Here is a 14,788-nt window from a genome sequence, read left to right as displayed (position 1 = left end):
GAGCGTAAAAGTTCTGGGCCTTTCTGAGGGATTTCATGTGTATGTCTCCTTACTCAGAGACACTAGAATGTGCAATCAGCCTGGAACAGATCCTTTCAGCAACAGCGGGACGTGCCACACACGGAGACACACACAGACACACGCCCACGCTCCCCGAGGGGGGAGGGGCAGCAACAGGTCCCAGCTCTGAGACTGCCCTTGGTGGCTGGCTGGCTGCCACTGTGCGGGGAGGGCCTTTTTGGTGGTCAGCACTGCCCCCAGACACCGACACCCTCAGCACACACGGAGGCACAGAACCAGGCCAGCCCCCTCCGCCGAGAGCTGAGTGCTCAGAACGCAGAGGTGAGGCAGCCTCGGCATTGATGGGGTCCCAGGTGGTGGAATGCAGAGTGACATGGGGGGGAATACACACACACACACACACACACACACGGCCGCAGCCTCACTCATCCACACACAGATTCATGCCATCCCATGTCACACACACAGACACAGCCACTGGCTCACTCATTCACAGATTCCTTCATCACACAGATACACATCATAATCAGAAAACAGATAAACACACAGATGCATGGACACATAGAGATACACTTAGATATCTCCAGGGAGATGCGTGGATGTGCTCAGATACACATACTCACAGCTACACGTCCTCACCCACACAGGCATGTGCGTGCACACACACACACAGACACACACACACACACACAGAGTCCAGGTATCTAAATGCTTCCCTAGGCACCCATCACTATAGATTCTCTTGCTCTGTGAGAAGTCATGAACTATTAACTCTGAAGGCTAGACTGGGCTAACCCCATGGAGAGTGAAGGGTCAGAGGGGCAGCTGAACCTTGACTAATTCTCACCTTCCTGCCAGAGTCGGGTGGGTGGGGGGTCAGGGGACCCTGCCTGCCAGGAGAGCACACACACATGCCTACAAGTGGACTTAACCCACTGGCCTGGGACTCTCAGGGAGGGGTCCCCTGGCTCCTAGGGATGGCTCCTAAGACTGAATTTAGGGGAGGGGTGTGTGCAGGAAGCTTTATTTTCCCAAAGTGAATTTTCCCCCCTTCCGGAAGTCTGGTCCATTGCCTGCAGCCCCATCCGGGCTTCCCCGACTCAACAAGCCCTGGCAGCAGCAACCCCCCCGCCCCTCCACCCCAGGTGCATTTCTCACCTTGATGAGACCCACCCACATGCTCTTCCACAAGAGGGGACCCTACCGAGACACATCCAGGTATGCCACCCCCCCCCCCAGCCTGGGGGCCCTCAAGCAGCAGTTGCTCCCGTACACAGCATAAAAACACCCAGTGCCCCCCTACCCCCCTACTCCCACCCCCAAACTCACCTGCTTCTAGCCCTGCGGGAGGTTAGCCCCCACCCAGATGGGCCCCCCACCCCAGCTGGCCACGCGTCCTTTGGAGACGCTTCCCTGGGGTGGTTGCGGCGGCCCCCTCCCCCGGGGGTCGCGCCGCCCGCCTCCGCCCGGCACTCACCTCCTTCTTGACCGTGCGCAGCAGCCTCTGCCGGGTCTCCGCCTCTGTGGGGTGAGACGGGAGGGCGGCCGCTCAGCCCAGGGCTGGGGACCGTGCTGCGGAGCTGCCCCCCCGCCGCCCCCGCACCCTGCGCCCCCTTACCCGCCAGCCCCGAAGCCATGGCTGCGCGCGCGGCGATCCGAGTCCGGGTGGCGGCGGCGGCGGCGGCGGCGGCTCCCGGGCGCTCCACTCGCCTGCTGCAGCCGCGGCGGGGCGGGGCGAGCGCCGAGTGACGGTCCAGGCGCCAGACGTCAGGCCCCGCCGCGGCCGCCCCACCCTCCCGGGAGCCACGCCGGGCGCCCAGGTCCTCCCGGAGGCTCCTCCCCGCCCGACACACACCCTCGGTCCCGCGCGTCCCGAGGAGCCGGCGCCTGCACCTCCCTCCCAAGGGGAACCCCACCACCACGACCACTGCCATGCCCACCCTCCTTCTATGGGGCCGGGAAAGACATCATCACTTAGTCACTGTCTGCTGTTTGCCAGGTTCGGATGTGGCGGTGGGGGTCGGGATTGGGGGGCTACTACACACAGTCTCCTAGCCTGTTTTCTCCTCTTTAAAATGGATATAGTTTGATGACCTCATAGGAATGATATGAGACTTAAATGAAGTCCTGAATGTAAAGCACTTAACACACATCTAGGGGAAAAGGGCCAACAACCATAAAGGATAGCTGTGCTGCTATGCTATTATTATTATTATTACTACTACGACTACTGTAGGCATACTTCTTTTCATAGTGCTTTGCTGTACTGCACTTTACCGATATTGTGGGTTTTGCTTTTTACAAATGGAAAGTGTGTGGCAACCCTGTATCCAGCACATCTATCTGTGCCATTTCCCCAGGGGCATCGACTGGCTTTGTGTCTCTGTCACATTTTGGTAGTGCTCATAATATTTCACACTCTCCACCAGCAAAAAGACTCCTCCATGAAGTCGCGGATGACGGGCTTCCCAGCTGGCACTAGTGGTAAAGAACCCGCCTGCCAATGCAGGAGACATAAGAGACACGGTTCCAACCAGAGGTTGGAAACATCCCCTGGAGAAGGGAATGGCAACCCACTCTGGTATTCCAGTATTCCAGCTCCACTCCAGTATATCCAGCTGTGGATCCAGAGTCCCCTCTTTTCCATTTGTCAGTGTCGGGGGGCCTTTGGCCATAAGCCACAGCTGCTGATTTTGGCTAACTTTGCAAAAGGGCATAGACTGGAAGGATAACAGGCATTCCCAGAGTCCAAAGGAGGCTGGAGGACTCAGAAAAAGGGTGAAACCAAGGCAGCGCTGGAAGGCCAGCAAGAGAACCTTGAACAATCATCTGACAGAGACAGGGTGTTCAGGGCACCACCACTCAGGTGATAGGAACTCCATCTATTTGAGGTCCTGTTGCAGAAAGGGAGTGTCTGATTGGTCTGGCCTGGGTCACACGCCGGCCCCTTGCTGAGGGAGGGCAGCCTCATTCACAGTCCTACCACCCCGCCATCTCCAGCGTAGGTGTGGCGGTCCCCTTGGAGCCCAGAGAATAGGAAACAGTTGCTTCTTAGCAAAAATATGGAACAACCAAGTGAACAGCAGTCAGAATTCTGACCTCAGGGTCCAAGAGACTGATCCAGGGGTTCTGTTCTTGACTGTGCCCCTAAGATGATGGAGTTACTTTAGGAAAGTAGGGCACCCAAGCCCCACGTTGGTGTCTGTTTCCTAAAACCCGTGGTTTTCCTTCTCTCGCATTTGTGTGCTAAGTTGCTTCAGTTGTGTCCAGCTCTTGGTGACCCCATGGCCTGTAGCCTTCCAGGCTCTGTCCATGGGATCCTCCAGGCAAGAATACTGGAGTGGGTTGTTGTGCCCTCCTCCAGGGGATCTTCCCAATCCAGGGATGGAACCCAGGTCTCTTAGGTCTCCTGCACTGGCAGGCAGGTTCTTTGCCACTAATGCCACCTGGGAAGTTTTCCTTCTCCTACCAAGCTCAAAGTATGGGAAGGTGACTTGTACTGATCCTTCCTTGAAAACCTGGAGCTTTTCTTCCTAAAGGAAGGATTTGATGAAGCTTGCTTTAGTGGCAACAGGAAGATGGGCATCTATGGGACCTGGATTTGCTCAGCTTTTTGGACCCGGACTCAGGTTTTTATTTTTTGGGGCTCCAAAATCACTGCAGATGGTGATTGCAGCCATGAAATTAAAAGACGCTTACTCCTTGGAAGGAAAGTTATGGCCAACCTAGATAGCATATTCAAAAGCAGAGACATTACTTTGCCAACAAAGGTCCATCTAGTCAAGGCTATGGTTTTTCCAGTGGTCATGTATGGATGTGAGAGTTGGACTGTGAAGAAAGCTGAGCGCCAGAGAATTGATGCTTTTAAACTGTGGTGCTGGAGAAGACTCTTGAGAGTCCCTTGGACTGCGAGGAGATCCAACCAGTCCATTCTGAAGGAGATCAGCCCTGGGTGTTCTTTGGAGGGAATGATGCTGAAGCTGAAACTCCAGTATTTTGGCCACCTTATGTGAAGAGTTGACTCATTGGAAAAGACTCTGATGCTGGGAGGGATTGGCAGGAGGAGAAGGGGACGACAGAGGATGAGATGGCTGGATGGCATCACCGACTCGATGGACGTGGGTTTGAGTGAACTCCGGGAGTTGGTGATGGACAGGGAGGCCTGGTGTGCTGCAATTCATGGGGTCGCAAAGAGTCGGAAACGACTGAGCGACTGAACTGACTGAACTTGGACCCTGAGCTTGGCTCTCTCTGCTGCAGTTAGACCACCCACCACTAGGGGCGCTGGCACCGAAGGTCAGCTTGTTGAGTCGCAATCTCCCTGAGATCAGAGCAGGAAATCTTTCCTGGGTCACAAAACCCTCTTCAGGGTCTGAGAATCCCACCATCTGACTCACTGCTACCTATGCTTTGTCTCATACCTGTGCAGCTGACCCCTTGTGCAACTGCCAGAACCAGTGAGGAAGGCCTGTTCCTCCTGCAGTGTCCCTTTAGCGCCCTCTACTGAGAAAACTCAGCATCGTGCTCAGTATAAATGAGACAACGTTAACGCAGCCCTATTACCGAGAAGCCTCCGTTGAACTCTGGGAAAACGCATTTTTCCTCCAGTTTATTGCCTTTTGCCTAAGTTAGCCAAAGGCAGCTTCTGTGGCTTATGGCCAGAGATCCCTGAACAGTTCCATTTATTATGGAAGAATGAATTTGGAATTGAAAAGCAGACAGGGAGGCCTGGCGTGCTGCGATTCATGGGGTCGCGAAGAGTCGGACACAACTGAGCGACTGAACTGACACTGATTACTGGTGCAATAGCATGGCCTCATTGTGAAGCCACCGACCCAGAGTTTTCTCTTACTTGCAGTTGAAAACATTGTGCTAATAAAATTATTCCGTGGAATGTGTTCATCTGTTTCTATGAACATGAATAGAAAAAAAACTGACCTACTTTTCCACTTAGAAAATGAACATCCCTCTCTGTCAATAAATGCAGATCTCAATCTTTCCAGGCACGTGGGAGAGGAGGTGCAAAGGCCCTGGGGTGGGAACCAGCATGCCTAGACAAAGAAGAGAATGGGTATGGTAGAGATTGTCATGCAGTCAGTGCTTAAGGCTCCTCCAGTCCACAACTCCTTAAGAAAGCCCAAGAGAGCCTTGACTTTCTTCTTACTTTCTCATCCCACATTCTGTCCACCAGCAAGCCTTTTAAATTTACTGTGGTGATATTCACATAGCATTCACCATTGTAACAATTTTAAACTGGACAGTCCAGTGGCATGTACTCCCAGTGTGCTGAGCCATCACCACTCTCTAGTTCCAGAACACTTCTTCGCCTCAAAAGGAAACCCCGTACCCATTAAGCAGCCTCTCCCCACTTCCCCCTTCCCCACAACTTTCGGCAACCACGCATCTGCTTTTTGTACCTATGAGTCTGCCTGTTCTGGAGATTTCATTAAATTAAATGAGCTGATATGTGGCCCTTATATCCAGCTTCCTTGACATACTGTAATATTTTTGAGGTTCATCCATGTTACAGCACACTCCAGTACTTCATTCCGTTTTATGACTTAAGAATATTCCATTATGTGGACATACCCACGTTTTGTTTCTCCACTCATTAGTTGATGGACATCTGGATGGTTTCTACCTCTTGGCTGTTATAGAGTTCTTCTATGAATAGAACTGTACACATTGGCAAAGAAGATTTTATGTGGACAAACATTTTTAACTTGGGTATTTGATACCTAGGAGTATAATTTCTGGGTGCTACAAGTTAAGAGTTTATGTTCTCTTCAAATTTACGTGTTGATACCTAATCCCCAATGTGACAGTATTTGGAGGTGGGGCCTTTTGGAGGTGATTGGGTCAGGGGGATGGATCCCTCATGAATGGGATTAGTGTCCTTAGATCCTGAGAGCTCTCCGGCCTCTTGCACCATGTGAAAATACAGCAAGAAGACAGCCATCTAGAAATCAGGAGGTAGCTCTCGTCAGACACTGAATTTGTCATTGTCTTGATTGTGGACTTTCTAGCCTTCAGAACTGTGAGAAATAAATCTCTGCTGTTTATAAGCCAACCAGTCTGTGGTATTTCAACAGTCCAGGCTGACAAAGACATCGGTCATATGGCCATTCTATGCTTAATGTTTTGAGAAACCTCCATATTCTTTTCCGTAGCGATTGTACCATTTCATATTACTACCAGCAGTGTACAAGGATTTAAATTCTTTTCGCATCCTTGCCAAAACAATTTTCCTTTTTAAAAATTAAAGTCATCCCAATGGGTGTGAAGTAGTATCCGATTGTGATTTTGATTTGCATTTTCTTAATGACTAATGATGTTGTACATCTTTTCATATGCCTGTGAGCCATTTGTATAACTTTTCTGGAGAAATTTTATTCTAGTCTTTTGCTCATTTTAAGCTGAATTGTCTTTTAGTTGGTGAGCTGCATGAATTCTTTATGTATTCTGGATACTAGACTCTTATTACACATATAATATGCAAATATTTTCTCCCATTATGTAGGCTTTTTTCTTTCTTGACAGTGGCCTAGTAAGATACTGCAAAAATGGTTTTTTTTTAAGTTTTAAATTTTTATGAAGTCCAATTCATGTATTTTTTGTTACTTGTGATTTTGATGCCGTATCTAAGAAACCATATCCAAAACCAGGATTCTGCCTATTTGCCCTATGTTTTCTCCTAAGAGTTTTATAGGTACAGCTTTTATATTTAAGTCTCCAGTCAGAACACGTGCCTCTGAGTGAGGCCTGGAGAGGATGGGAGGGAGTGAAAACTGTTCCCGATGGTCTCAGGGCTCCAGGATGCCTGGCTCCTGCTTCACAGCCATGGCCTTCTGCACATCATTCCTTATTCTCTAAGTCTGTTTTCTCATCTATAAAATGGGACAGGTGTTCATTTTACTTGTCTATTCATCTCCCAGTGCACCTGTGAGGATAAGCATCAAATGACATCGTGTTTATGGAGATTCTTGGTGTACACAGGATTGTTAATTTAGCGAAGTGATACAATTATGTTATCGAGCTGCTAAAGCAGATCTCAGTCAAGGCTCTCGGGAGAGAAAAAACACTCGCTCTGAGTCACTTAAGCTGATGGAAAGATGTGGAGGGGGTGGGGGGGTGGATTTGATAGACAAAAAGGACAAGCCAAACAGCAGTATCTCTGGTTGTGTGAGGCTGATGGATTTTCTCTTGCTGTGTGTGGCTCCGTTCTCTCTACTGATGGGTCCTGTTTCCTTCACTGACGTAAGGGAAGGGAGACTTACTCTGAATTGTGCACTCTTTCCAGCAGTGTGCTTTTTAAAAAGTTATTATAAACATATGTTACCTTTTCACAAAATAGAAAGTAATAAGGATAATAATAAAAAAATGATGGGGTCAGATCTCAGCAGGAATCGGAAGTCCTGGCTGTTTTGTGAATCTTGCCTCCTTGTGAATCAGCTACTCCTCCAGGAAGGCCTGGTTTCTTTGTTTGGAGCGTGGCTTTTAAAACCAAGATCTGGGCATTAGGTGTCTTCTGCTCCGCCTTATTCTGCCTCCCTCCTTCTCTTCACACACTCTGTGAGGTCTTGGGATTCCAGTTTCCTGGAGGGATGCACAGATGGGAGATAAGTTTGTGTTAGGAACAAAGAGACCAGAGGCGAGGTCCAGGATACAGGAACCTGAGCTCTGGCTGCTTCTTGAGCAAACTGTTCTTTAGGTCAGCTTTTGCTGCTTAGACCCTGGGAGTGTGGATCTCAAACCAGAGGAAAGTGAGCTGGGTGATGACCCGACACTTCTGTGTCCAGCAAAGCCTGGGCAGGCGGCGAGGGGAGCCTAGCGACAGGCTGCTTCTCACTGTGCCTTTGGCAGAATCAGGGCCACCAGCAGTAAAGGCAGAGCCCACATCTCAGCGCAGCCTCGCCTCTGGTGTCACTGGGCTGTCTACTGGCAACAAGGGGGCTCTGCTTGGATGCACCTCTGGGTCCCGACTTAAGGGAGGGGCAATCGTGCCTGCAAACACAGGGGTACTGTTGGTCCCCAGTCACTGTGGGGGTGTTCTGGCGGGGGAGGGAGTGTTCCAGGTGTTCAGGTCCCTCTTCCCCCACAGCAGCTTGTGGTTCTCGGGGACCCACTCGCTTCTGCTGTAGTGTTGAGAGCTGCGAAGGGGCAGGTCGGCAAAAAAAAAAAAAAAAAAACACAAAAGAAGAACCACTTACCAGGGGACTCACATCCCTGATACCTGGATGCACCTCTTTCATGGCTTATTTTTCAATGAGTCCACCTCCCATTATCTCATAGGAACTAGGGAGTTCTTAAGACTTTTTGGGCCGGAAGCATTCTCTCAACAACTAAATTTTGAAGTGCAAGAGACAGTCTGGGGAAGCTACATGGGCCTTAAAAGATCCAATTAATGTGATTTTGGGAGGCTTAAAGAGGTGACTCTGACCCTATGAAATCAGGAAAGCAAAATGTATGGAAATTAAACTCAGACTGCGCACTTATTCCTGGGAAGATGGTCTTACATTTGTACATGTGGGTGGTGTTGTACAAAAACAATTTTACTTTTATTTAGAAGAGGAATCCTATAGTGTATTGTGGAGGCCACAAATATCTACCTACAGGGGTAATTAATTTAAGTAATTAATTAATTTAGGCTGTGCACTGTCCATGCGGTATCCTAGTTCCCTGACCAGGAATCGAACCTGTACCCCCTACAGTGGAAGCACAGAACTCCAGCCACGGGCACATATTTTAATTTTTTTTAATGTCCTAATGCCATGCAAGCACCTTGCTGTGGTTTGTCACAAACTCCTGATTCAAAAAGGCCTGTTTTCTTTAAACATAGATGGAAAAGAATCTGAAAAAAAAAACCAGATTACATATGTATGTATAACTCAATCACCATGCTATACACTTGAAACTAATATCATATTGTAAATAAACTATAATTTAAATTTTTAAAAATAAATATCTAAATAAATGCTAATAATCTATAATGAAAGAGGTTCTGAAAAAGTACATGTGTGTATATACTTATATTAAATCACTTTATCCCTGTGCTGTACTTTTACTGTACCACTGGAACTCTAGAGAATTTCCAGGAATTTTTAATTTTGGTTACTAAGGACACAAAAAGCCACCACGAATCTACTCTCTCCATATTTCATAGAAGAAAAACCATCTTAACACCTAAAGGGTAGGAAGCATCTAAAAAAGGAAAAAAAAAAAAAATAGCCTTTCCCCAGGCAGGGACAGCTGGTGTTACAATTTCACTACAGAAATCTTCTGCCTCTAGCTTATGGAATAAAATCTTGTCTCTGATACTTCCTAGCTCTGTGACTTTGGGTAAGCAACTTTGCCTCTCTGTGACTCACTACCTCCTCCTGCGGGTCACTGAGAGGATCAAGTGATGCGAAGGCCTATGGAAAGGCCTTGTCTGTGCTTGTCGCTCGGTCTCAGTCGTTGCCTGACTTTTTGCAACCCCATGAACTGTAGCTCGCCAGGCTCCTCTGTCCATGGAATTCTCCAGGCAAGGATACTGGAGTAGGTAGCCATTCCTTTCTCCAGGGGATCTTCCTGATCCAACTGAACTTGGGTCTCCTGCATCGCAGCACATTCCATAATTGTAAGTGAAAGTCGCTCTGTCGTGTCCAACTCTTTGCGACCCAATACAGTCCCTGGAATTCTCCAGGCCAGAACAATGGAGTGGGTAGCCTTTCCCTTCTCCAGGGGATCGTCCCAATCCAGGTATTGAACCCAAGTCTCCTGCACTGCTGGCAGATTCTTTATCAGCTGAGCCACAAGGGAAGCCCAAGAACACTGGAGTGGGTAGCCTATCCTTTCTCCAGCGGATGTTCCCGAGCCAGAAATAGAACCGGGATCTCCTGCGTTGCAGGCAGATTCTTTACCAACTGAGCTATCACTGAAGCCCCACGGAAGCCCACTCCATAATTATGCTGATGTAGATTTAGCGTCACCAATATTCACAAGAGACAACAGCGCCACCTCATGGCTGTCTACTCCAGGTGCAGACAGCTGCTTCGGTGGAGGCATCCACATGGGAAGAGAGTGGGAAGCTTGTGTAATGGCCAAGGTTGGGGGAGAAACAGGAAGAAATGCCATAAATATTCATAGAATTATAAAGTTGGATCCTCACTTTATGCCATATACAAAGATTAATTCAAAACTGATCAAATATGTAAACATATGAGCAAAATCTATAAAACTTGAACAAAACAGGGCAAAAGCTAGATGACATTGGGTTTGGCAATGCTTTCTTTTTTTTTTTTCCTTTTTTATGTATTTATTTTTATTGAAATTTTTACTCATATTAGGGGTATAGCCGATTTACAAACAATGTTGTGACAGTTTCAGGTGAACAGCAAAGGGACTCAGTCATACCTGTACCTGGATCCATCCTCCCCCAGACTCCCCCCCACCCAGACTGCCACACAACATTAAACACAGTCTCCCGTCAATAAAGTAGGTCCTCAAAGGTCAGCAGTGATTTCCTGGATGTGACACCAGAATCACCGGCGACAAAATAAAAATATGTAAGTGGACTGCATCAAAATTAAAAGTCATCAAAGGACACAATACACAGAGTTAAAAAAAAAACACAGGCAACTGAGGGAATGAGAGAATATATTTGAAAATTATTCATAAGGGGTTGGGCTTCCCTGGTGGCTCAGTGGCAAAGAATCTGGCTGCCAATGCAGGAGACTCGAGTTCAACATTTGGGTTGGGAAGATTTCCTGGAGAAGGAAATGGCAACTCGGTTCAGGTATTCTTGCCTGGAGAACCCTTTGGACTGAGGAGCCTGGAGAATTACTGTCCATAGCGTTGCAAAGAGTTGGACACGACTTAGCGGCTAAACAACAACATGAGGAGTTAATATTCAGCATATACAGAAACAATGTAAGGATATATAAGGAACTCATAATCCAATAACAGAAAACTAACGTTACAATAAAAAACGTGCAAAGGAGTTGGATAGACATGATTTCCAAAGTATATACAAGTGGCCAACAAACGTGAAAAGATGCTCAGCGTTACTAATCGTTGGCAAACACAAACGGAGAACTACAAGCAGGTGCCACCTCACATCCATCGCAAGGGCTGCTATCAAAGAGACAAAAGACAAGTGTTGGGGAGGGTGTGGAGGAATTGTTACCTTTGTACACAGTTGGTGGGAGTTTAAAATGCTGCAGCCACTAAGGAACACTGTGAAGTGAAGTCGCTCAGTCCAACTCTTTGTGACCCCATGGACTGTAGCCTATCAGGCTCCTCCGTCCATGGGATTTTCCAGGCAAGGGTGCTGGAGTGGATTGCCATTTCCTTCTCCAGGGGATCTTCCCAATCCAGGAATCGAACCCGGGTCTCCTGCATTGTAGGCAGACGCTTTACCATCTGAGCCACCAGGGAAGCCCTAAGGAACACTGTGGTGGTTACCAAAAAACTTAGAATTACCAGCAACTACACTTTTATGTGTATACCTAAAGGAATTCAAAGCAAGATCTCAAAGATATTTGTACACCCATTTTCATAGCAGCATCAATTACTACAGCTGATCCATGGAAGCACTTTATGTCTCCATCGGCAGAATAAATAAATGAGAATGCTGATATATGTATATTAGTTTTTCCAACATTCTCGGTCGTAGCTTCTTTAAACTTATTGTTTTATTTTAGTATAGCTGACTTACAATGCATTAATTTGTGCTGTACAGCAAAGTGATTCAGTTATCCATACATATTCTTTTTGCTATTCTTTTCCATTATGGTTTATCACAGGATATTGAATATAGCTCCCTGGGCTGTACGGTAGGACCCTGTTGTTTTTCCACTCTCTATTTAATAGTTTGCATCTGCTAATCCCAAACTTCCCGTCTGTCCTTCCCCCGCCTCCTTACCCCCTGGCAACCACGAGTCTTCTCTATGCCTGTGAGTCTGTTTCTGTTATGTATAGATGGCTCAGTGGTAAGGAATCCACCCGCCAATGCAGGAGAGGCAGGAGACGCGGGTTTGATCCCTGGGTCGGGAAGATCCCCTGGAGAAAGAAATGGCAACCCACTCCAGTATTCTTGCCTGGGAAATTCCATGGACAGAGGAGCCTGGCGGGCTACAGTCCATGGGGTCGCAAAAGAGTGGGACACAACTGAGCGACTGACACTTTCACTTTCTTTCATGTCGTGTTTTAGATTTAACATATAAGTGATACCATGTCATATTTGTCTTTCTCTTTCTGATTTACTTCACATAGTGTGATAATCTCTAGGGCTGCCGTCTATGGGGTCGCACAGAGTCGGACACGACTGAGGCGACTAGCAGCAGCAGGGCCATCCATGTAGCTGTAAATGGCATTATTCATTTTTTTGTGGCTGAGTAGTATTTCAGTGTATATCAGTTCAGTTCAGTTCAGTTCAGTTGCTCAATTGTGTCTTTGCGACCCCATGAATTGCAGCACGCCAGGCTTATTGGAAAAGACTCTGATGCTGGGAGGGATTGGGGGCAGGAGGAGAAGGGGATGACAGAGGATGAGATGGCTGGATGGCATCACTGACTCAATGGACGTGAGTCTGAGTGAACTCTGGAAGTTGGTGATGGACAGGGAGGCCTGGCCTGCTGCGATTCATGGGGTCGCAAAGAGTCGGACACGACTGAGCGACTGATCTGATCTGATCTGATCTGAGGCCTCCCTGTCCATCACCAACTCCCGAGTCCACCCAAACCCACATCCATCGAGTTGGTAATGCCATCCAGCCATCTCATCCTCTGTCATCCCCTTCTCCTCCTGCCCTCCCAGCATCAGGGTCTTTTCCAATGAGTCAACTCTTCACATGAGGTGGCCAAAGTATTGGAGTTTCAGCCTTAGCATTAGTCCTTCCAATTAACACCCAGGACTGATCTCCTTTAGGATGGACTGGTTGGATCTCCTTGCAGTCCAAGGGACTCTCAAGAGTCTTCTCCAACACCACAGTTCAAAAGCATCAATTCTTCAGCGCTCAGCCTTCTTCACAGTCCAACTCTCACATCCATACATGACCACTGGAAAAGCCATAGCCTTGACTGGACGGACCTTTGTTGACAAAGTAATGTCTCTGCTTTTCAATATGCTGTCTAGGTTGGTCATAACTCTCCTTCCAAGGAGTAAGCGGCTTTTAATTTCATGGCTGCAGTCACCATCTGCAGTGATCTCAGTGCATATATGTATATCTCCATTTTCTTTATCCGTTTAGCTGTCAGTGGACGTTTAGGCTGTTTCCATGTCATGCCTATTGTGAATGGTGCTGTTACGAACATAGGGTGCATGCGTCTTTTTGAGTTATAGTTTTGTTGGGTCAGGCTTCATCTTGATGTCCAACTCCAGTTGGTTGGTTCTGGGATTCTGGAGCTCTGTTTAAGAAAATCTGAGGCCACATCCAGGTCTGGCTGGGAAGAGTACAGTAATCAGTTAGTAACGACTGCCCTGGCTTTCTCATCCCACTCCTCCAACAAAAGTCCATCCCGTTGGGCTAGGAGGCTTAGGGGCTGCTTCCAGCTCTGTCCCACTTGTTTCAGGAACTGGCAGATCCTAGTGTGGATCTAATTTGTATCTCAAGTCCCACGCTCCTTGGTATCTGTTTCTGATTGATCTTTAGTCTTCATGAATCTAAACTCCAGGAGTTCGTGATGGACAGGGAGGCCTGGCGTGCTGCAGTCCATGGGGTCGAACTGAACTGAACTGAATATTCTAGTTAAGGCTAAATGATTTCTTGGGACTTCCCTGGGAGTGCAGTGGTTAAGGCTCCGCACTTCCACTGCTGTGTCAATCTCAGCTTCGGTCTCCTTATTTTCCTTGTGGATGAAAATCCTTTACTGCCATATCAGTAAACAAAAGATGTTGCTACCATAGTCGCGGCAGCTGCCCTCTCCTGCCATGAGCCACGAGGGGACTCAGGATGGGAACAGATGGCTCATTGCCAAGCCCTCAGCCACTACAGCCACCCCCATCTGTGCACCCAGATGGGGACTCAGGATGGGAAAGAACAGAATACCAGCCCTAGACAGCAAAGGTGCTTATCAAAGGAGTGATGTCAACAAGCCCAGACTCTTGCATCTTCCTATGCGTAGAAAAGAGCTAAATTCATTAACCTGAGATGCCTGGAAAAAGTGAAAGTGTTAGTTGCTCAGGCGTGTCCGACTCTTTTACAACCCCTTGTACTACAGCTCGCCAGGGTTCTCTGTCCATGGAATTTCCCAGGCAAGAATTTTGGAGTGAGTTGCCATTTCCTTCTCCAGGGGATCTTCCCGACCCAAGGATCAAACCCGAGTCTCCTGCATCCCCTACATTGGGGAGCTGATTCTTTACCACTGAGCCATGTGGGAAGCCTGAACACACGGATATTCCAGGGAAATCTTAGTGAGGACTCTGCAACTTGGGAGAACTAAATCAACATCTAGATTCAAAAGAACCTCAAATTAACAGGATGACAGAATTTGTTATAGTCTAGAACTCATTGCAAGGATTCTCAAGTTCATTTGAAAAAATATATTTAAAAGAACAGGCAGAAATTTTTGAGCACCTTTAGGCTTTTTTAATCTTTAGGATCATTTCAAGATATGGCAAACAAAATGTTGTTACTGGAGCACCCTGGACAGTGCAGAATTGAGTTTAGGTTTAGAGCTGAGTGTGCACACAGGTTTCTGTTGGATAACAATGAATTTCAAAGCAGTGAGTAAGGTGAGGGTTATTCAAGTGTCAGTAACTTTCTCGTAATTAAAATGGGTGTTCA

General features: G+C 47.7%; 1 protein-coding gene and 1 non-coding gene across 3 annotated transcripts in view; both read right to left on the bottom strand.

The window, feature by feature from the left end:
* SGSM1 (small G protein signaling modulator 1) overlaps nucleotides 1-1,731 on the bottom strand; it is a 74,039-nt gene extending 72,308 nt beyond the window's left edge. For both annotated transcript variants that reach the window (XM_005218060.5, XM_005218061.5), the window contains exons 1-2: nucleotides 1,640-1,731; nucleotides 1,499-1,542 (exon numbers count right to left, since the gene is read on the bottom strand). In XM_005218060.5, the coding sequence (XP_005218117.1) occupies nucleotides 1,499-1,542; nucleotides 1,640-1,658 (63 nt within the window). In that variant the 5' untranslated portion in view covers nucleotides 1,659-1,731. The remainder of the gene's footprint in view (nucleotides 1-1,498; nucleotides 1,543-1,639) is intronic.
* Nucleotides 1,732-11,367: 9,636 nt separating this feature from the next.
* On the bottom strand, nucleotides 11,368-11,439 carry TRNAC-ACA (transfer RNA cysteine (anticodon ACA)). Its single transcript has one exon. It is a non-coding gene; the product is annotated as a tRNA-Cys (tRNA).
* Between the last annotated feature and the right edge of the window lie 3,349 nt (nucleotides 11,440-14,788).

Source organism: Bos taurus, chromosome 17 (genome assembly GCF_002263795.3).
Source record: "Bos taurus isolate L1 Dominette 01449 registration number 42190680 breed Hereford chromosome 17, ARS-UCD2.0, whole genome shotgun sequence".
Classification (NCBI taxonomy): domain Eukaryota; kingdom Metazoa; phylum Chordata; class Mammalia; order Artiodactyla; family Bovidae; genus Bos; species Bos taurus.
The sequence above is the reverse complement of the archived record's forward strand: the minus strand, read 5'-3'. Positions and strand labels throughout refer to the sequence as shown.